The 22260-nt window shown below is 42.0% G+C and overlaps 1 protein-coding gene across 6 annotated transcripts in view; it reads right to left on the bottom strand.

The window, feature by feature from the left end:
- Window positions 1-275: 275 nt before the first annotated feature.
- Window positions 276-22260, bottom strand: part of LOC308480431 (arf-GAP with SH3 domain, ANK repeat and PH domain-containing protein 1-like) — a 34404-nt gene continuing 12419 nt past the window's right edge. For 4 of the 6 annotated variants that reach the window (XM_081011885.1, XM_081011886.1, XM_081011887.1 and 1 more), the window contains 19 exons: window positions 21880-21980; window positions 20625-20694; window positions 20154-20241; window positions 19221-19269; window positions 18336-18499; window positions 17575-17708; window positions 16816-16907; window positions 14579-14768; window positions 13756-13841; window positions 12342-12457; window positions 11633-11700; window positions 9591-9698; window positions 8161-8398; window positions 7031-7192; window positions 5980-6043; window positions 4975-5024; window positions 3504-3643; window positions 2646-2764; window positions 276-2096 (listed from right to left, as the gene is read on the bottom strand). In XM_081011885.1, coding sequence (XP_080868011.1) covers window positions 2009-2096; window positions 2646-2764; window positions 3504-3643; window positions 4975-5024; window positions 5980-6043; window positions 7031-7192; window positions 8161-8398; window positions 9591-9698; window positions 11633-11700; window positions 12342-12457; window positions 13756-13841; window positions 14579-14768; window positions 16816-16907; window positions 17575-17708; window positions 18336-18499; window positions 19221-19269; window positions 20154-20241; window positions 20625-20694; window positions 21880-21980 — 2127 coding nt within the window. In that variant the 3' untranslated portion in view covers window positions 276-2008. Of the gene's footprint in view, window positions 2097-2641; window positions 2765-3503; window positions 3644-4974; window positions 5025-5979; window positions 6044-7030; window positions 7193-8160; window positions 8399-9590; window positions 9699-11632; window positions 11701-12341; window positions 12458-13755; window positions 13842-14578; window positions 14769-16815; window positions 16908-17574; window positions 17709-18335; window positions 18500-19220; window positions 19270-20153; window positions 20242-20624; window positions 20695-21879; window positions 21981-22260 lie in introns of all 6 variants that reach the window. The other 2 variants (XM_081011888.1, XM_081011890.1) reach the window with 1 other exon arrangement.

Raw genomic sequence — 22260 nt, 5'->3', positions numbered from 1 at the left:
TTTCAGCTGAAATATATAAGGCTCCATTATTGTAGACCTTTAAGCAAGCCCCAAAGATCCACCTATTTACAACTGACTCCTCTTAAATAGTAATTTTATTGAGTTGAACTATATATGGTGCAGGTGTACAAAGTTATTTAATATCTACATTTCTTTTTACTATTTGACACACAAAGCAGGTTTTCAACTTCCCTCAAAACCTTCCACTCAGAAGTAACACAGGAAAAGTGTGATTTCCAATCTCCCTTGGTAGTTTGAGTAAGCAGCATGAGACGTAAGCAAAAGAAAATTTATTACAGGAGTGGTGGTGGTGATAAAACATGCATTCAGGTGTCCCAAAAATTTTAGGAAATAAAGAAACATGAGACAAAAATTAAATAGTATACAGTTTTGGACTGCAGTACATTTTCTTCTCAGGTGGAATCATATCATTTGAAAAGATAGATAGGAAAGAGCTCTGATGATTCAGGCAATCCGGATTACATCTATTAACGCAAGGCAGCTGTAAAGATGTCAACTGCAATTCTTGGATATTTCAGGTTGGGCAGTCTTAGTAAGAATAGATAAATAGGGTTACTGTTATGTAAAGAAATGGTAATACTTTATTTGCAATGAAGTGTTTAATGCTTGTGCTGTTCAATAAGGATATACAGGGTGAGTCTTTTAATAGAGGTTCCGTGGAACATGTGTACTCTGTATCCACAGGGCCTCTTTTAAAGGACTCACCCTGTAATTAGATCAGTTAGAACTATTATTTCTGAAATCACTGGTATGAATGGTAAAACTGTCCCGTTAAGATTGGAGTGGGATTAGAGATGGCTTGGAAAGCCTTCTAAGGAACAGGAACCAATGGCCCTCCAGAGGCTGCTGAACTCCAACTCCCATCAGCCATAGTCAGCAAGGGCAAGGATGCCGGGAGTTGAAATCCAACAACATCTGAAGGGCTAAAGATTCACCATCCTTGTGTTATATAAGCAGCAAAATCTGAATTTATTCACAGGGTGGGATACATTTGCAAAAACTGCAATATATTTTATGTGAGGGTTTGTTTGTTTTTAAAGGAAGGTGGGGCTCCTTGCATCACTAGAAAAAGGTTGCTGCATGGGGTGCACATGGGATTGGAGACTTAGCTGATGGATTTTGCTTCATGGACTGGTTGATTGCTATGTTGGAATTCAAAAAGAATGTTTCCCATAGCTTGTGGAGGGCAATGAAAGGGGGCTATTATGATTTTGTCCCACTTGTTTCTGCCATCAGGAACTATAGGCTCAGCAAGTATCTTCCGCTGGTTAACATTTGGGTTGAGCTTCATAGCCTTTTAGTCCTTCAGGTTATATGATTCTAACTCACAAAGGGAGCTCCACATTGTTGAAAATGCCTATTTTTCCATGCAGTGGAAGGGAGTAACAGTGAAGAGGTGGAGCTTTCCTAATAGAATACCTGGAACATATTGATCCCATTCACAGATACACAGTGTGGAAGCTGCTTTCCTATGGAACAACCACTGCCCGAGTGTGCATGAATGAAGCAACCACCTAGAGAGGTAACCTAGAGGATCTTTCCCACCCAATTATTACCTAGCTGTGAGGTTTGAGAATGATTCACTTGGAAAAGATGCAAGGAGTTGGCTTCACTCTTGGATGTCTGGCATTCATACAGTAAACCATAGCAATGACGGATTGAACCACCAAAAAAAGGGCTCCTGTGCCACTCTGAGTGTGTATGAAAGAGGCCAGTGAGTTTGTCAGATAATACAGCGTAGCTACAATTCTATTTAAATCAATGGACATTTTACCAGTGGCTTGAATGAGAAGTGGATTGCACTTTAGTCTATGATGACATTTCTGCATCAGTGAGCCTGATTCCTGGTCCAGCATGTCGTCCTACAGATTGGTGACCAAGTTAGTAAATGTGAGAGGAACGCTACTGAAGTCTTGGCATGCTGCCTTCAGAGGCCACTCTTAAAGCAGAGGATTATATTTTCAGTAAATAATACAGTGTTCTTTCATCAACCCATCCTTCTATTCATGCAGAATGTAAACAAAGGATGCTGGGAATAAACCTTTCCTGGAAGGCTGCCCTTCAATCCTGCCACACTGCAAAGAAAGAAAGAGCAGAAGGTGAGGCAGTTTTAACACAGAGAGAAAAACCTCAGTGCATTGTAATTACAAGTCTTACAACGACTGTATTTCTGAGACCATCATTCCCTATATTTATGGGATTGGGATGCGATGCAATATGATGACTGGAGGCAGCACCCGGCGTCATTGGAAAGCAATTGGAGCTCCAGAGCCCTGACCAGGGTCGTTGCCAATGCAGACCTGACTTTCTGAGCAGTACTGGGTCTATCTGCCATTTTAATATTCAATACACAATATTCCCTCATGCTCCAGGGCATTGTGGGAAATTAAAATTGTGTCTGGCAGCATTGTTGAAAATAAATGGTGGATAGATCCCCTGTCTGGTGCTGAAGCTGTTGCATGACACAGCCCATCAATGCTAACTCCTGCCAAGGCCCACTGACCACAGGGCACTTTGCTGAGGACCCCCTCAAACCTGGAGCTAGTCCCATGGGGTAGGGTAACGATCAGTGCCATGATAAGGAATCCCCAGCAATCACCCAGAAGAAACTGTCACATACCCACCAATTGGAGTCCTCCTGTCCTTCTACTACAATTATCTCTCCGGTCTGGAAGGTTAGCTCATCTTCATGGTCAGCCTGGCAGTCATAAAGAGCTCTGACCCGACACACACTGGAGTGTTTCTGAAAATGGACACCAGAAAGCAATGTCAAGCTTGCAGACACAGATAATGTAGTTCAGGGTTGGGGGAACTTGTGGCCTTCTAGATGTTTTTGGGACTCCTAGCTTCCATCAGCCCCAGCCAGCACAACTAATAGTCAGGAATGATGGGAGCTGTAGTCAAGTAACATCTGGAAGGCCACAGGTTCCCCCAACCCAGGTGTAGTTCATGTGGAAGGCCTCAGTCACTTACACATGAAGAAGCTTTATAGCAAGAAGGAAATGCTCAGAATGGAAGGAGTCTTTGTATTGTTATTTTTGGCAACTTGTTATGGATTCTTATCAAGCAGGGCTGAACGGTACATTTGCAAGCAACTGGCATCAATTTAGTGAGTGAAGTCTCCCCTCAGTTATATTGTGATGCAGACATCATCACAATATGGCTGAGGAGAGGGGCCACCACCATGCAATTAATTTCTTCACCCCTGAATCCTGTTAGTGACAGACAGATTTCATTACCTCATCGCTTTGGCTCACTTGGTGATTTATAACATCCTTGGGGTTGACAATTTCACATTAAGATACAAAGTACAGACTACCCCCCATTCTTCAGAAGCTTAATTCACACACACACACTCCTACAGTAGTCAGAGGCAGCTTAGGTCGCTGAAAGGCAACCATCCTTAGCTAATAGTACACTAAAATGAAGAGGGAAAATGAAAGCACTTAGTAAGAAAATGTAAATTTAAATGAAGAACACACCAAACCCCCCCTTTTTGGCAGTGGTGGTGGGACATCATCTGATGATTCAAAGGATGATTCCAGTGAGGGGGAGGAAGTCCACTGGCTTTTTCTTGCATGTTGATTTTGCTCACAAATTGTCCCCTCTTCCTTTAAGGCAGCTGCAACACAAAACACAGCCCTGTTGTGTTATTTCATGTTGGAAGTGCAACAGTGGTGATCATTCTGTGTGCAACTTGTAGGTGAATTCTGTCAGTGTTAAAGTCAACTAGCTAAGAGGAGGACAGGTTAAGGTGTTGCTTAGCAACCATGCAGAGTACCATGTTGTTTGCTGAGGTATAACATGCTCTTATTGAATGTGTAGTTCTGCAGGAGATTTCCTCTGTATGATTGGTTAAATGTCTCCCTGCTATGTGCAAGGCCTGAAGTAAGAAAAACAAACCTCTCCATCCCTTTCTGCTCAAATTATGTTTTCTCTGTGGAATCTGGCACTAGAGTAAGGTTGCATTACATATACTACATATTTCAGTTTAAAAAAAAATGAAATTAGCAAGTGTTGTAGTTTACCCCTGCAGCCAGTCCACACACAGTTTAAAGACAAAAAGAAAATTGACACAGAACTAATAATTTACACCTGGTTTTTACCTTGCAAGTATAGCAGGATTTCTACACAGTTTCAGGAAAATCCAGAACAAGAGGGATGGCATTTTAAAACACCTAGTAGTGGAGGTGCAGTCAGGTAATAAATAGAGGCAAGGTTACGCATCACCAACAAGCACCTCGTAACCAAGTGAGACAATGGTACTATACTGGTTCACATCTGAAAGGATTGAACTACAATTCAGCAGAAGCTCCCCACAAAGTACTTGCAAACCAGAGCAATACCTTGGGTGAGGAAACACAGGGATGCAACAGTTAGGGGAACATATCACCTAAGGCACTTCCAGACTGTTGCTGTTTTGGGGTGGGATTACAAAACAGCAAATTTAGCTTGTGCAATCCTAGGTGACTGGAAGTTATGTGCAACAAACCTGGTTTCCCCCCAAGATTTGACTTTTTGCAGTAAGGAAAGTGATAGGAAAATGCACTTTAAAGTGTGGATAGCATTTGCTTTGATGCAATGTCATTTAATCTCCCCAAAAGCAAGTCAGGCTGAATGTTCATCAAAAGCCAATGCCCTGTCATCATACTGCAATCAGGAGGAATGCTCAATAAACAGGTCATTTGGAGGTGCCTCTAGATTTTGAAATGGTGTCAAAATGGAAGAACAAGGCTGATGTAGGAACACCTTGTGCAATTGAATACAAGGAAATAAAATTCACAAAACTTATGATATAGTAGAAGTCCATAAGTTCAAAAAGAAATCAACTTTAAAAGGAAAGAATATGTGAAATATTGTTGGAGAACTGTAGTGGAGAGAAGGAAGTAGCTCAGATGGTATTTGCTGGGGGGGGGGTTGGAGAGAGAGAGAGAGAGAGAGAGTGAGTTTTACCTTGTCGCCAGGAATCCACCACCACTTCAGGGAGTTCAGAAGAATCAGAACTAAAGGAAATAAGGGGGGGAGTGTTCATTCACCTTGAAGAATCCCTCATTTCCTAATCGATGTGCTTGAAAAACAGCAGCCACCTAGAAACTCATACCAACTGACAGGTGAGCAGAAGAAAGGCAGCTGTCTTGCAAATGAGGATTCTGACCAATATAAGTTTTATATTCACAATGCAAGTTAAAGTTGCTTCCATACTGTCACTATATTGCAGGTATGATTCCATCATATACCAGAAACTTCAGTTTGCACAATTAAAGTAAATTTGGTGCTCTTGCAGAACAAAACAAAAATTTTGGTGGTCAGGAAAGTATACTGGAAAGAATGGGATGACAGCAAAGTTGGGCAACATTACATAACCTCCGTGTAAATTCTGTGCAAATGAATCAGGATGAACAAACAGGAAATCTGGAAGAGCCCTAACTGAACTGCTTTAAAACCTCATTCTCTGCTCTTGAGCAGTATATACATAGACAGACAGATTGACAAAGACAAAGATTGCCCAACCACCCTATTTCAAAACACAGCTGGGGTGCACCAGGCAATCGGCTCTACATCATAGGGCCCCTCCACAACTGTGTTTTATCGCAGAGGCATTCTGCAACATGTTCTTGACACAACAGTAGTGGTGGATTTATTCTGCTTTAGTTTGTTCTGCAGTGCTGCCCCAATGCTACCACATTATTGCTGTCCAGGGGGGTGCGGCAGTGCAACAAAAGCGGGACAAAAATAAACCAGAACAATTGTAGTATGCAAAGTTGCTGAATTTCAGCAGTAAGTTACAATATATGAGCTGGCCAAAAATGAAGCCAGGAGACTGCTGCAAAACATTTGCAGCTGCAAACAGTATTGAAAGTGGGATCACATATGACAGCCCCAATAGCTTCATGAGCACAAATCATGAATGTGCAATAAAAAGGATGTCTGGAGGAGCCCCCAGACACCCATGGTTACCTCAACCTCCTAGATGAGGCTCCTTCTGGAGAATAACGTCTTGGAAGCGAGAAAGATCTAGGGTCTAAGACAGAGACAAAGGGACTTTTCTGTTTATAAGCCAGCATCAGGTCAGTTTACTATAGCATAAACTTATGAGCAAACAATCCTTTGATGACACAGTAAAACCAGTTGAGTCCCCCCCACCTTGTTTACCGCGATGACTAATTTTGTGAATGTTCTGACCTGCCTCTGATATGCACATGCCCAAAACACATCTCACAATCTCTCAAAAATCCTTCCAAATGTGAATCCACCAAGAAGGCATTATAAAGCCGTCTCCACATGTCAAAAGATTCACAAATCCTGTCACTGCAGCAAAAACCCAACAACCCCCAACTTGTGGACACTTAACAGCATCAATGACATGTCAAAATGGCTGTGAATTAGAGTGATGCATTCAGGATAGTTGTGGTCCATTCTCACTATCATGCCATGTCCCTGACTTTCATGTAATCAACTTGAAGGTTATTTGCTATCTCAAGAGAATGCATTCATCCTCTCTCCATTCTGGATTGTTTGGGATGCTTCTGAAGTGATTCAGTATATTAATTGATGGGCATTTTTAAAGAAATAGCTAATGTGCTAAAATAAACCCAATTTGATTTTTAAAGGGAATTTTAGCCAGATGAACTGAATTTGTGAACCTGCCACATCTTGATTAAAATAGTATTTTTTGCAGGTTTGCAAGATGTGGTGGCCCACATATTCAAAGTGTGTCAGAGCATTCACAGATAATCAACATTTAGAAATGGTGCAGGAAGGCGTATGAAAAAAAATGCCTATGTTTCCTAACTACCTAGAGCTATGTTTCCAGATTTTAACACACTGGTGTCCTGTGGTAGTTTGTGAATAAGAAGAGTTAATGTTCCTAGTCAATGTCAGTAGTGGACCAACGATATACCTCAGCATAAAGCCTCCCCCCCCCATAGATCTAGATTTAGATATATTCCTGCTCCTCATTTTTATAATCAATGCAGCAATCTTCAGCTGATTCAGTGAGCTCTCTTACCTGCAGTTGGGCTGGTAGGATTGAGTGGTGTGCTGGGAGAGGGCTCTGAGGAGGTTCGCTTATGTCGAATTGTCAGAGGTGGAGGCAGGATCTTTCTAGGTGCTGTGTCTGCAGGGAGGACTGACCAGCTGGATGGGGGCAGTGGAGGAGGGAAGCTGGGGGCTGACCAAAAAAAGAGAAAAAGTCAGTGATAACACTCTTGTTGAAGGTTGTTGGACTGCAGGTCCCATCAACCTCAGCCAATATGCCCAGTGGTGAGGCTTGATGGGACTTGTAGGTCAACAATGTCTGGACAGCCATGAGTTCTGCACCCATGCCCTAAAAATAAAGGAGCTGGCCATCCATCCATAGGTGCAAAATTTAAGATATATTGTATAGTTTGCATATAAATAGGAGATGCACGACACTGCTCACCATGGCAGTATTTACACTTGAAAGTAGCAATCAGTTACATCTTCTTCACACCCACAGAGGTATGTGAAAGAAAGGATATCAACCTCTGCCTCCCTGTCTTCTAGGTCTCCAAAATCCCCATTAAAATACATTCTTGACCAGAGTGAAAATTGGATATGAATAATGCACCTTTGCCACACACCCCTGCAAAAAAGCTGTAGGGTACACTTTGCACATTGTGGAGAGACAGAAGCCAACATCTCTACCTAGGCAAAATGGGAGTACAGTAATTCGCTGTGGGTTAAACCACAGAGCCTAAGACTTGCTGATCAGAAGGTCGGCGGTTCGAATCCCCACGATGGGGTGAGCTCCCGTTGTTCGGTCCCTGCTCCTGCCAACCTAGCAGTTCGAAAGCACATCAAACTGCAAGTAGATAAATAGGTACCGCTCCGGCGGGAAGGTAAATGGCGTTTCCGTGTGCTGCTCTGGTTCGCCAGAAGCGGCTTAGTCATGCTGGCCACATGACCCGGAAGCTGTACGCCGGCTCCTTCGGCCAATAAAGCGAGATGAGCGCTGCAACCCCAGAGTCAGCCACGACTGGACCTAATGGTGAGGGGTTCCTTTACCTTTATGGTACATCAGGGAATTAGCCAACATAGGAATGGTGCAGTTATAGCACTATAATTCTGTAGCTATAAAGGCAGTGATGAAATAGGACATTATCGATGCTGTCTAACCTTTAGGTGCATTGCGCGGTGGCAGCGGTGGGCCTGTACAGGCAGGGGGCGATGTTGCCACAGTGGGTTTAGAGGCAGAAACATGTGGCACAGCGTATAGCTCACGGAGCTTCTCCGGGGATAGTGGACTGGCTCCCTTTGAGAAGTCAGCTGGATTTTTCCATGACTGAGAGGCTGTTCCAGGCAGATTGTAGCAGCTCTGAGGACGATGAAAGCGATCTTTTTTCGCTGGACTAAGCTGAAATGAATAAATGTTAATAGAGAGCAGAATAAAATACTAGAAACCTTACCCAAGAACAGCATCGCTAGATCAGCAGCCCAATTTAATTTAGTATTCTGCTTCCAAGAGCCTCCAGCCACCAGGACGCTTTCAAGAGGTCACAAAGGGCAACAGCAGTTCCCTGTTGTTTGGTATACTACTTCTGTACATGGAAGTTCCAGCTGACAGGATGCACACAATGCATGTAGAATAAATGGATGAAGGGCTTCTCCTTGAGACGTATTCATTTTTTACAATTCCGAGGTCCTTGTTCAAATAAGAACTAATAATTATAGTCAGTGCCTGATCCTGGAAACCAGAAGCTTGTCTATTTTGGATCTAAGTTTGAAACACTTAAATTGTGTGATGGCCTTTTAAATGAACTTTTTCTCTTCAGGCAAGCGCCTCATGGTGAAGACTGAAGCCTTATTCATGTTTAATGCCTAGCATGTGTGCACAGGATTGCAGCCCTATTTTCTAATAATAATGATGATGATGATGATGATGATGAAGTAGCTCTCCTTTAAAAAAAAGTAATAATTGCAGTCTTGAGCATGATAAAGAACTTTCCTCTGTGGTGAATCGCTCCCTGCAATCTTTGATTAAAACATGCAGGCCTGTATTCAACTAACGTGTTGCACAGAAGCAAGTGCAAGGATCCCCACTAATGCAACAGGATTCCAACCCCCCTCTCCTGCTCCCTCTCCTATGCCCTCCCCAAATCTGTTCCAGATGGTTTGGAGAATTCCTAGAACAGTGAGTGGGAGAGGAAAGGGGAGGTTGTTCCCTTGTGCAGGCAGAAATGCTTGTGTGAATGGAATGACCTCCTTAGCACTATGTTGACCACAACCCATGGGCTGCAACCTAGCACAAAACCAAGCATGCTTTAAATCTGCTGAAATCAATGGCTTTGAGTGGCCTTGGAATACATTGATTAAAATGATTCACATTAATAACCCCAGTAGTGGATCATTCTTGGGATCCTGCCAATTCTATAATTCAATGACTACAGAAATATCCATTCAGTTTTGGCTATTTTCACAAACTCCCTGCCAGAAGAGGCACGCATCTTTAAGCGACCAAATGTGTTTTAGGAAGCTGCTGAGAAATGGGAAGCAATGGACAGACTTCCAGGTCACAAAACAATTGATCAAAAGTGCTGGGACCTTACCTTCTCATCCAGATCATCATCGCTTTCGAACATGTCTTCTTGGCCCAGCCGCCACTCATATTCCACATGAGCTCGCATGTTGAACTGATCATTTTGAGCCTGCAATAGCTGCAAGAGAGATGACACTCACTCTAGTATCTCTAGGTGCTACTGGAAGGATTTTTTTATTTTGACTATGGCAGACCAACACGGCTACCTATCTGTATCTAGTATCTCTTCACATTCTTTCTTATTATAGTTTGGAAAAGTTCCAAAGCAAACTTTAAGTTTGCTGGAGTCCTAGCTGCTCTCTTTTGTATTCCAGGGTTCTAGTGGGAAAGTGGAAAATAGTACTGCCGAAGGACAAAAGGTGCTTTCAGCTTAATAAGAAGGTTTAATATTGTAAACAGGCCACTGAGATATCACAAATGGGTCATTGTTTTCTTTTAGTTTATTAGATTTTCCCGGGAAAATGTAAATCCAAATTAAAAGAGGGGCAGGTCAGGATGCAGGCTGCCATATTAATGCCAATGATGTTGTGTGGATGCTGCAATATTTTTTTAAAACTTGCAGGCATGATGAGCAGGTATCCCACAATAAATAACCCAATCTGGAAGCACCCAGAAGAGAAGGGGTAGTGGGGGCTATAATCCCAACACCACAAATTGCCAATAAATTGTTGGTGAATTGGGGCTGTATTACTGTCACTTCCTTAACTACTCGCACAGAAGCATGTTTTTCACTAAAGCAGAAAAAGCTTTTACAAAATGCAAATGAAAAGAAGCCTTGCATATATATATATATATATATATATATATATATATATATATATTTCTATACCAGCCTTTATCCGAAGATCACAGGGCGGTTTACAATATAAAAACCCAAAACTATATAACATAGTAACAAAAACAAGACCCCCTTCCAGTTTAGAAGGCCATAGATTGTTTAATTGGCCAAAGGCCTGGGAGAAGAGGAATATATCTAACTTGGTGGCTACCATCTCCCAACTTCTCTCATTTTCGTTTTTTTTAAATTTTTTAAAAATTTTAATTTTATTGTTAAAATAGTTCATCATTAATCCACATATATTACAGATATACAAGCATACAAACATACATTTCATACAATCCTTAAAAGTGTTCAAACATACTTACACTCAATCCCACAAATAATTCCTTTTCCCATCACCATCCACCACCCCTCACCCCACCTTTGTGTTAGACTTCCAATCTACTCAATTGCAATTTCTTTCCACTTCTATTATTTTCTTTCACACACCTTTAGCCTAATTTCATACTTCTTTTTCTATTACACATTGTTATCCATCTTATTCAGTATTTCAGTGTTTGAAACGGAACTTGTTTATTCTAATAGGAGTTCTGATTTTTCGATATGGTTTTGCAAGTATCTTTTAAACACCTTCCAGTCCCTACCTATCTTCTCTTTTGAGATCCTTCCAATTTCTCCCATTGTTTTGGATATATTGTAGTACTCCAATAATTTGGCAAGCCACTCTATTTTTGTTGGTACAATACTACTTTTCCAGTTTTTCGCTCTCTCATTTTCATCGGTGAATTCACACAACTGCACTACTTTTACAGGGTATAGTTTTAAAGTGCTAGGTAAGCCTGATAACCTTGTTTTCAGCAAAGACCAAGTGAGAGTGTGCACACAAAATAAGCACAGGAGCAATGGGCAATGACAGTTTCATAGTAATTTGAATCTCTTGAAAATACAGAGCTCTAGATATTTAATTTTGCCAAGAGCTCAATATTTGGGTATGTCCAGATTCCAGACACAGGAACATAGGAAGCTGCCTTACACCAAGTCAGACCATTCGTACATCTGCCTTAGTATTGCCTACACTGACTGGTAGAGGCTCATCTGCATTTCAGACAGGGGCCTCATTCAGTCCAATATGGAGATGCCAGAGTCTGAACCTGGGACCTTCTGCATGCAAAAATGATGCTCTATCACTGAGCTATGGCCCTTTCTAAATACTTCTCAAGCTCATTACTTTCCTATAGCGGCAAAGCAGAGATAAACCTCCCATTTCTTACCAGATTTTCACACACATCGTGATTCATTTGCCTAGCAATATCGAGGGCTGTCTCTCCAGCTTCATTCGCTGTTAAGAAATATCAGATGACACCAAATGAGTAATAATGAGAGCAACAGACTAAGCTCTATTGATATTACCATAGTTTTAGGAACGGGGGAGAAATTTGATTCAGTTCACATTTAAAGGTGAATCTTTCAAATTGATACTTTCCAAAAGAATATGGGAACTGAAACATGTCAAAATTTACATTTATCTGAATTTTTTGACTCAGTTCTCCAACCAAACAATGTTTACAAGAATGCATATATTAGGAGGAAATGTGCGTGGGAGAAATGAGGGGAGCTTGTCACAGCAGGAGGGGGAGACACTGCATGACTCTTCACTATCCTGATTCATCTCTGCCTCGTGATCTCCCTTCTCCCACTCACCTGCTTTAGCTTCTGCCTCTGGTCCTTGATTCTCTCTGCCACAGACTCTCCTAACTCACTAAGCCCTGTTCCCCCTTCAACCTCTGACACCTCTTCCTTCCAGGGCTTCTCCCTCTGACCACTCAGTGTCACCAATCCCTGGGCTCTGAGCCTTCTTCCCTTGGTGGGTTCCCCAGCAGGTTCCCCCCACCATTCCTCTGCGTCCAACCAGTCTGTGACAAGTAAGCAGTTATTTCCCCTCCTAACTCAAACAGTAATTTTTGTTTGGTAACCACTTACTGATTGTGATGTTGGCTCTGGCCCGCAGAAGGAGTTTTATGCATTCAGGTTTATTGTGAAGGCTGCAGTAATGAAGTGGGGTGTTGCCTTTAGAGGTCTGCTTCACCAGGCTCCCACTGGATGAGAGACAATTATTAGCCAGGCAGACTGTTTCCCATTTATAGAATACTTCATTTCTTTGATGGCTTAATTTACCAAGGACTGGAATCTATCTACAAATAACTCCCCCTTACTAACATTCACACTCCAGATAAATGTACATTTTTGACAATATATACAGTCAGTGAGTCTAAGCAATGCAATGGTAATGCAATGGAGTATGGCTTGAATATGGGGAGCAAGTCTTGGGTTATGCAATTAAATACTGCTGAGAACTGGAAGAGGAAGAGGAAGAGATATACCTGGACCTTGCCATTACAGTGGTACCTCGGGTTACAAACACCTTGGGTTACAAACACTTTGGGTTACAGACTCCGCTAACTCGGAAGTAGTACCTCAGGTTAAGAACTTTACCTCAGGATGAGAACATAAATCGCACGGCGGTGGTGTGGTGGCAGCGGGAGGCCCCATTAGCTAAAGTGGTACCTCAAGTTAAGAACGGTTTCAGGTAAGAACAGACCTCCAGAATGAATTAAGTTCGTAACCACAGGTACCACTGTACTGTCACAGCTTCAACAGCAGCAACTGACATCGCTTTGTTCTCTCCAACATTTCATTTCGTCATTAGCCGAGGGAGTTAGTGTTGCCATCACCACCCCTCCCCAGGTGTTGATAAATGCCATTACACACACAATATACACACACACACAGCTGATCCAGCTCTCCAAGAATTAAATTCTGTTTTTGTCCAGGGACTCAATCTTCTAATTAACATGACCAAATTAAAATACATGCATATAATTGTCAGCATCATTTTCAGGACTGGAGACTCAGAAGATAGCACAACAGCATGTAACATATAGAGAATGCCTTTTGGCACACACCAGGCACAAATTCACACGTGCATGCTCAGCACTGGATGACATGCTCAGCCTCATGATGATTTACATGAAGGAACATGCCAGTCTAGTTCAAACACCATAGAGAGAACTTTAACATCTTTTTCAACTCAATGGTGAGAGTGCTTTAAAAATAATAATAATGGGGCAGGGAGAGGGGGCTGAAGAAAACTTCAGAAGAGCCCAAACAGACAACACTTCTTCAAGTCCAAGTAGCTTCCCTTCCTCCCCAAACAATGCAGAAGCCTTTTTGCAAGGAAATAGAGTGTGTGTCTTCCTACTCTCATTCAGGACCTTTCTGTTGTTGCAAATAATAATAATAATAACAGCAACAACAATAATAATAATCCCAAAACAAAACCCCTCAATAGTAGGTCTTGCCTCAATTTATCATGAGGCCTAGGGAGTCAGCTTACCTATTCTGCACCAGAAAATCTACAATATGCAAAGATGTTCGGTCACATACTAGAACCGCCAAATGGAGAAGTGTCTCGCCTGGCTCCTTTAAACAAAGAAGAAGAAGAAGACAAAGTGATTGTGCAACTATCTTTTGCTGCTTTCTTTGCTTATTGAAAAGTCCTAGCCATTGCTCTTTAGCATCAAGGAAATCACTTCCTGATGGCATTCATATGGCTCTAAAAACTTCAGGGGAAGGCTTAGGCAGGCTCTTAATTGCATTTTGTAATCAGTTCCTGGCATAAACTTCAGGCTAAACTACATGCTATGTGTTAAAATGTTTATACACTGCAAATTATGCAGGCAACTCAAGACAGTTCAACAGCAATATCCAAAAATATAATCTAAATAACCATTAAATAAATAAAGTACAGTGGATCTGCCATTATTTCTCCCTGACAGGGTTTTTTTTTTTAAAAAGGGGAAGGGAGGCAATACTGTATATGAGATGCAAGAGGCAATAGAATACACAGAGGCGAAGGGGAATATGACCCTGGGTGCCAAATGCTGAGTCAAAAATAATGAAAAGGAAACAACTGTGTGCTTTATTATGCAAGCAAAAGGCCTTGGAGAAACAGCCAAATAACTAAAGCAATGCTATTCAGTGACTCAGAGTTTATGAATCCCCTTAGTGTATAGCCTAGGCGCAAATACCTTCTTACAGGGTTCAATAAAACCTGTTCTGGTTGGACTGTGTGTGCTGCTTTCCTCCTGCAACATTGGTGTTATCTCTGCTAAAGTGTAGGTGTGCTTGTCAGCTCTTTGGGGCTGCAGAAGCCTCACCTGCTTGTACTCCAGGAGGGCCTGATTTAAATCCACCTTTTCAGCATATGCCTGAAGCAAGATAAATATATCCTTGTCTTTGACAGCATCCTGCAGATCCTTGAGCCTGGCAGCTGGGCTCTCTGTGGTCCTCCGAGCAACATACTTCCTATCAACATACTTGGAGATGATAAAATCCTTCCGGAGAGCCCTGTAATGGTGCAAAGCACAAATTGGAAACCATGGCTCTAATGGGGCATTTTGATGCAAAGCCAGCAGAAAAGCCGATGTCAAGAATAGCCTCTAAGTCAACAAGCAGCAAAAGTTCAGAGCTTCAGTCTATGGGTAGAGACTATGGGCTTCACCAGATGACCTATTTACTGAGCATTCATCATGATTTGCTTACACAAAACCTACACGGTATTTAGGCTATGCCTGACCTCTATTGAGCATTTGTTCTGATTTGTTTGCAGGGTGGTTATACAACAATGCATTCATGTTGAATTTGTCCTGATTTGCTGACACGGCAGTTATAGATCTTCCTGTTTATAATTTGTTCATCCCACACATCTTAGTTCATTTCCCTGTCACTTTCCTAACTGCAAAAAATATGTTTTCTTGAACAAACAAAAAATAAATAAATGGAGTCATTGTGACAGACTGCTACGATCCACTTTAACTGTGCAAACCTATATTCCTGAAATGTGCTAGAATTCCTCCTCCGAAACATTGACAGTCTAGAGGCAACCTATTCTTTTCTTTCCCACTCCCTGTTCTGGCTCCCCATCACATTGCTTTTTGCCTCTAATCACAGCTTCGGGTGGGAAGAAGAAAGACATTTTCAGAATTTTTCTCTGTGGAGTGCCAAATGTCACACCTGCAGATCCATAGAGCTAGAGGATCAGAAGGTCATACAGACCGATGGCTATGGCTTTCTTATCTTAGAAATCTTCAACCCTGTTCTAGTACTCCAAAGTCAAGGTGCTCTTATCACTTGACAAAGCTGGTAAGGACCAGTTTAGGATATGCTTTATATTTTATGTAAAACATCTCACACCTTGCCCATTCAGAAGCAGAAAATAAATCATTGTTTTAAAGTGTTCTCCGATAAGGGAATTAAGATCAACATATGAAACCTGGCTTCTTTTTCCTTAGCCTAATTATTATTGGCTTGCGGTAACACAGAGACAGGTTTTTCACTAGTGTCATTGAGAACGCTGACCTTGCTGAAATACAAGAGAGGCCCATCAGTATTGGCATGCTGCCGGTTTTTGAAGTCACACCTGTTTAGACAAGCATTTGTTTGATCTTCTGCTTTAAACCTCCTGCTTTAATTGTTTTAATTGCTGTTTCAGCTCTTTTAATTGTGCTGTTTTAATAGTCTTGTCTTAGGGCTTATCTATACTTAACTGTCCTCTGTGCTTTCTCATCATGGTCCACACTTTAAAACTCTGTGTCTGAGCACTCTTTCTTTCTGCCCTGCGAAAACCTACGTACCCTTGAGTACCCCCCAGAAAAAAGCATTTACTACTACTACAACTACACAACAGGGTTCCTATGTTTAACAGGGGTTGGGGGCAGGGTAGGCTAAAAAACTACCAGGATTTTACCAGGGATCTTCCTATATACCTGGCTCTCTACATCAAAACAGCAGTGCAGGAAAGTCTGTGTCCAGACAATCTCTAAAGCCCAAGTCCTCAAGTGTTAACCTCATATCCTTATTACACATTCACTCTCTACTAATTTAACCCACATCATTTGTAAGATATTCCTATAAATTAGTCAGGCAAAATTTACCTATAGTGACACCATGCTGCCTTATTGTCTATCTGCTATCTTCTCCTACATATCTAAGAATGCACTCTAATAACATTGACAGTAGGACCCTGCAAACAGAGAGGTAGGACTTTTGCCTTCGTTCCCTGCTTTTACATTTCTCAACTGGATTATGGACTTGATGAGTGATTGGGTCTGACCAAAGTATACCAACAAAGTATAAAATATCTATTTTAATAGATTCCATAGTTGCCATCTCTCACTTAATGCACTGGATGTAATAAACCCTCTTTGAAAGTTCTTGCCACAATCAATTATAGACAATAAATCAATGGGTGTCACCAAAATTTGTTTTGTTTTGACATTTGGCTTGCGGTGTAATGTCCGACATGTTTGTGCTTCTCCCACTGCCCACTCCCCAACACTCTTTCCCACTCACCAGAAAAAAAACAGGGGGAAAAAACAGAATTAAGATTATTTACATTGCACTATCAGTAGAAGGCTTTAGAGATGCGCTGGGAAGATTGGCTTCAACAATGTCATTAAACTGTGTGTTTCCAATATTCTTTGCCAACTGCAAAACAAATAAGATGTAATTTAACACACAACAGGAAATAAAAATATAGCTACGTCAATGCCAAGCATGTGCCTACCCACAAGCTGCATCCTGGATGGGTCTTATGACAGAGAAAATCAGGTTAGATTAGGAGAAATGTTGAACTATGGCAACATTTGAATAGTACCTCTGTGTTATTTATGCCCTGCTTAGCTTAAATGTAAAGGAAGGAGTAAGGAGGAAAGTAACAACAGACACAGACACTGTGTGTGTGTGTGTGTGTGTGTGTGTGTGTGTGTGTACACACTATGCATTTAAAGTACATTTAAACCCCATGATGCCCCCCATAGAATCCTGAAAAATGAAGTTTGTCAAGGCTGCTGGGAATTGTAGCTTTGTGAGCGGCAAACTACAGTTCCCAAGATTCTCTGAGGGGAAGCTATGTGCTTTAAATGTATGGTCTGGGTTAGCAGGCAAGGTGAAACCATGGTAACATCACAGAATGTGGCAGACTGCAAAATAATTGGGGTAGAGAGGAAAACAGCATAATCACCGAAGGAATGTTGGAACCAAAACAGAGCTTATTAAAGAGGTGAATCAGTTGTACTTGGAAGGGGAAATGCCATCATGAACTTTGAATGGAAGGTGGTTGTAGTAGTGCAGAACACAGTCAGAACACCCTTACCAGAAGCTCTGAGGTTGCCAGTTTGTCCAAGGCTACTGACTGAATACGGGAATGATGGACACCCATCTCTCGGTGAATGCCAGAGCATTCAATGCAAATCAGGATTCCCAAATTAATGGAGAGCCAAGCTGGGTCTGTGCGGAGTAAGCAAGAACAAAACAGGTATTGTCACCTTGCTGAAGGTGATGGACAGTATGGTAAGAAATCTTCACACTTTCACCTCATGGAATGTTCTCAACACCTCTGAGGGCCCTCAAAAATGTCAGTGGAAGGGGTGAACATTTGCTCAGTTCATTATAGAACAATTATCTTCAAAGCTTCAAACACATAAAAATGAAATGAAATAATAGGATGCTTAGTGAAAACTAATGACTTCCTAAAAATCACTGCAACCTCCCCATCCCCCGCCCACATGCCCTGGGTTGCTGTGCGAAAGTGAAACCTGGCGGACAAGCAGCGGCAAAAGAGACCCATCTGCCATGTCCAACAAAGTCTCTTGCCAGGACAATTCCTTCATCCACGATCATGTCATGGATGGCAGTGGTCTTATGAATCATTGACCTGGCATTGACTAGACCCTGAGGCAGGGATAGTCCTCAGACAATGACAGTCCTCAATAATGACATGATCTGGTCATAGCATAAGTCCTCCTTCTGCTTGTGATCACTGAGATTGGGTATCCCAATGCATCCCCCTTTGTAGAACCTGCCCCAGCCATCCAGGGTCAAAATGGGAAGTAGTTCAGCTGTCTCCTTTTGCACCTGATGCTGAGCAGTCACAGCACATGCTGTTTCCTGGCATGCGCTTTATCTCCTTGATGATAGCTCCAGTCAGGTCGTCCATGCTGCACTCTTCCCTGCCTTGTGCTTGTTTGAATGCCACGTTGAGAGCCTCTTCTTTACTATTGCTGAGGACAGAGACCCATCTGCAAGGCAGAAGGAAACTGCTGTCAGATAAACTGAACTTCCTCACCCTTTCAGTCGGCCTAGGCCTCTGTACTGTGGACTGCATGCATGGCTGCAAGTGGAAGTAAATCGAAGCCACAATCTGTAAGGAATCCAAAGTAAATACCTTCCCCATGCATGCCACTTCCTTAAGCAAAGGGATGCAAGGCAACAGATGAGCTTGAAGATGGCACTTCAAACCACACTATGATGTTGTTAGGACACTTTGCTAAGATGGAAGATGCTGGACCCATAAGCAGAGGTCCCACCTGCACCTGGGCCACTATAGCAGGAGACTGCAGTTCCCATCATTCCTGACCACTGACTGTGCTGGATGGGGCTAATGGACGTTGGTGTCCAACAACATCTGGAGGGCCACAGGGGCCCCATTCCTGCAGCTGGGGGATGCAGGCACACATATATCCTTGTGAGTTCTGTAGGTTTAATGTGATGGAGGTCAGCCTCCCCCTTCAAATTCAGTCTCAGTATATTTTGTTTTGTTTTTTTAAAAGTCTACAGGAAGAATAACAGAACCATGCATAATGTGTAGTTCTGCTCAAAGCCCTGTTAATAGATCAAAAGTAAATGGTTGGGGCTTTCCCCTAACATGAGAAAACAATAAACATGGGAGAAGTGTCACCTGTTGCACTTTTTCAATCCACACAGGTCTTAAGGGCTCCATCCCTCCTCCCCAATACTTACATGGTACATTCCTGTTCGTCCTCTGCTAGAAAGTGGTATGTTCGGTTATCTGAAATAAACACACACACACACACACACAGAGAGAGAGAGAGAGAGAGAGAGAGAGAGAGAGAGAGAGAAAGAAAATTTGTTTTAGAAATATTATCAGAACACAAAATGATCCCATGGAATCTCCCAACAAACCATGGGCTGTAAACCAAGGTTTGTTTTTGATTTACCACTCATGGTTAATTAGGAGGTGATGAAACATGAGCCATGGCTTGGCCCTAGGTTGCACAACTGCAGCACAGCTGGGGAGGAGCAAAATGCTCTGGGGACCTGCATGTTTGCTTATTCTCACTAAACCATGATGAAATATACTCAGAGTCGCAAAGTGATTTCATGCTCTTTATTCAGCTCATAGTGGTGAGGAGGAATGAATGAAAGTCCCCTCAAAGTATCTGCTTTATATACATTATTTACACAATGGGCTGCACATGATTGGCTAATTCTGGAATTCTACTGTAAGCCAATCAGGTTGTGGATTCACTTATATCTGGAGCATGACTGGGTGGTTCCTGCCAACCAATCATACTGCTGCACTGTTCTAGGACCAATCAGACTGCTGCATTCTGAATCCTATTGTTCTAGGACCATTCAGACTGCTGCAATTTGGATCCTATTGTTCTAGGACCAATCAGACTGCTGCAGTTTGGATCCTATTCAACTCAGTACATAACACCTGATTAGGCTTACATTATGTGTAAATGAGGCCAATGGCTAGCCAAGGTCACCCAGTGAGAAAGGAATGAAATTCAAGGATAAGGTAAGGTTTAAGATGCATTCCCTTCCCGGACTCCTACAAAAAAACCCCTCTTCACCTGTACCTTTCCTATGAAGCACTATAGAAAAAGGGTGCTCTTTGAAATGCTTCCTCAGAAAATGAGGACTTACGTGAAATAAGATCAAAGCACTTCCTGTCATCCACGTTTGGCTTCACTTGGCAAGTGAGCAAATTCAGCTTGACTGGAGTGCGATTTAGCTAGGTGATGAAAAAGAAAAGAATATTGTAAGTCAGTTTCAACACTGTCCAGCTACACAACCTGCATACAATATGGATTATGCACATACGAAACAGAAATCAGGTGGATCTCCACTACACACTCATCATTCTAATCACCACTAGACCAAACACTGGGGTATGAAGAGCAACAGCAAACATTGTCCAGAACCAGGAAAAACTCACTCCTGACCCCTGGGATAACAAGTACTTCTTTTAAAGGGATACTTCCTGTTTCACTTTTGTAGGGAAGGTGAGCTTTGGAAGTACCCTAATAAAGTTATTGTACGTAACTGGTTTCTGAAGAAGCTTATTCTCTAATCCATCTACACTGAACAGGTTCTAAGACGAAGCATAATGCCTACCGTGCTGTGTGAGATGGTCAGGTAGCCATACCTGACTGTGCATTTTCTCTTCTGCCAGACCTTTCTTAAGCTGAAAGTTAAAGGTAACATTACATTAAACAGAAAGTCTCAGGTGGGAGACCCAACCCGTCAAATACTAATTCCAACCACTTCACTAGGGTAAGTGCATCAAAGGGCATGGTGGAAATAAACACGATGGCTGTCATCCTAAATTAATTTACAGAAGTTCATGGGAGGAGTGTCTACTGTTGTTTTCCCCTCTTACACTCACAAAAGTCTCTCCAGAGGACTCACTTGAACAAGCATCTTAGTGGCAACATCACATCTCTTACTTAGCCCTTGGTACAACCACATAGGATATTTCTAAAATGACATCGGGTTACATACAAACATGACACAACTCAGTCTGCCAATTTTTGTGAGGGTAAGGCATGGACCTTTCACCAGCAGCATAACAAGCAGGAATTCAGCACCGCATGTCCCTCTTCTCAACATGGAAATGCATGATGAGAAATTTCATCCATTGAAGTTTCGCCTTTTTGGTAGTCGCTTGTTTCTTTGTTTTGTTTATAGTCTGCCGTGCCGTATAAAATCTTTCCAAGGCAAGCTTACAGAAATGATTTGGTTCACATGTCACATTAAATCATAGTTAAAACAAACAAACAATGGTTTAATGTGAGCACATGGTGTGCTGGTGCATGCTGCTGAAAGGGTAGACACTTCTCTACTCTTTCACTACCACTGCTGGGAAGCAAGCCAGAGTCTGTTTTGTCATGCTGCCCAAATCCAGGTTTGTGGTTTGCTTCTCTCCAAACAAACCATGAGCAGTGAAACTAAGGCTTGCTTTTGGCTTGCTACTCATGGTTTGTTTAGAGGAGAAAAAGCATGGTTTAAATATCACAACAAGCCAAACTCTGGCTTCTTTCCTGGCAGAATGGTAACAGCATGGGTGCAAGAGGAGTAGACAGAACTTTTCAGCAGCATGTGCCAACACACTGTGCATCCACGTTAACCCATTGGTTGTTTTAAACTATGGTTTAATGCAATGTGTGAACCAGACCTATGAGTGTGGAGAATGCTGCTGAGTTCAGGTTCTGCTTGCAGGCTTCCAATAAGTATCTGGTTGGCCACTGTGAGAACTGGACTTACATGAACCATTAGCCTGATTCAGCAGGCTCTTCTTATGATTTTGTTGTTGTAAACTGAGCTCATAAAATATATTTGCAGTTGCCAGATCTGAAGTGGTTTCACTTACCCATCACTTTTCTTAAAGAGACTCCCAGATCTCTCTGTGCCATACTGCTTATTTCCCTGTAACTGGTGCATGCTGTATCTCAATGGCTTGCTAACAGAATTCTGTTGGGAAACAGAACAGGTTTGCAGCACTTTGTAGTTTTTCTCAAGTACAAATCTAATATTGGCCCAGGGTTCAAAAATCCAAACTTCATGCCCTTACAATTATTCCAAACCTCTGTTCACATTCACCAAAAACATTTGTGAAATAGAGTTCCTTATTTTCTGACTCCAGCACACTAGAATTTTAATGTAAACCCACTCAATTTGCACATTCTGAACCAAGATGGAAACTGAAACACAGCTATCTCTCAAAATCTGTCCAAATTTTGCAATACAGATC

This window comes from Podarcis pityusensis, assembly GCF_964106645.2.
Source record: "Podarcis pityusensis genome assembly, chromosome: 6".
NCBI classification, from domain to species: domain Eukaryota; kingdom Metazoa; phylum Chordata; class Lepidosauria; order Squamata; family Lacertidae; genus Podarcis; species Podarcis pityusensis.
Note: the sequence above shows the minus strand (reverse complement) of the source record. Positions and strands in the feature narration are given on the sequence as shown.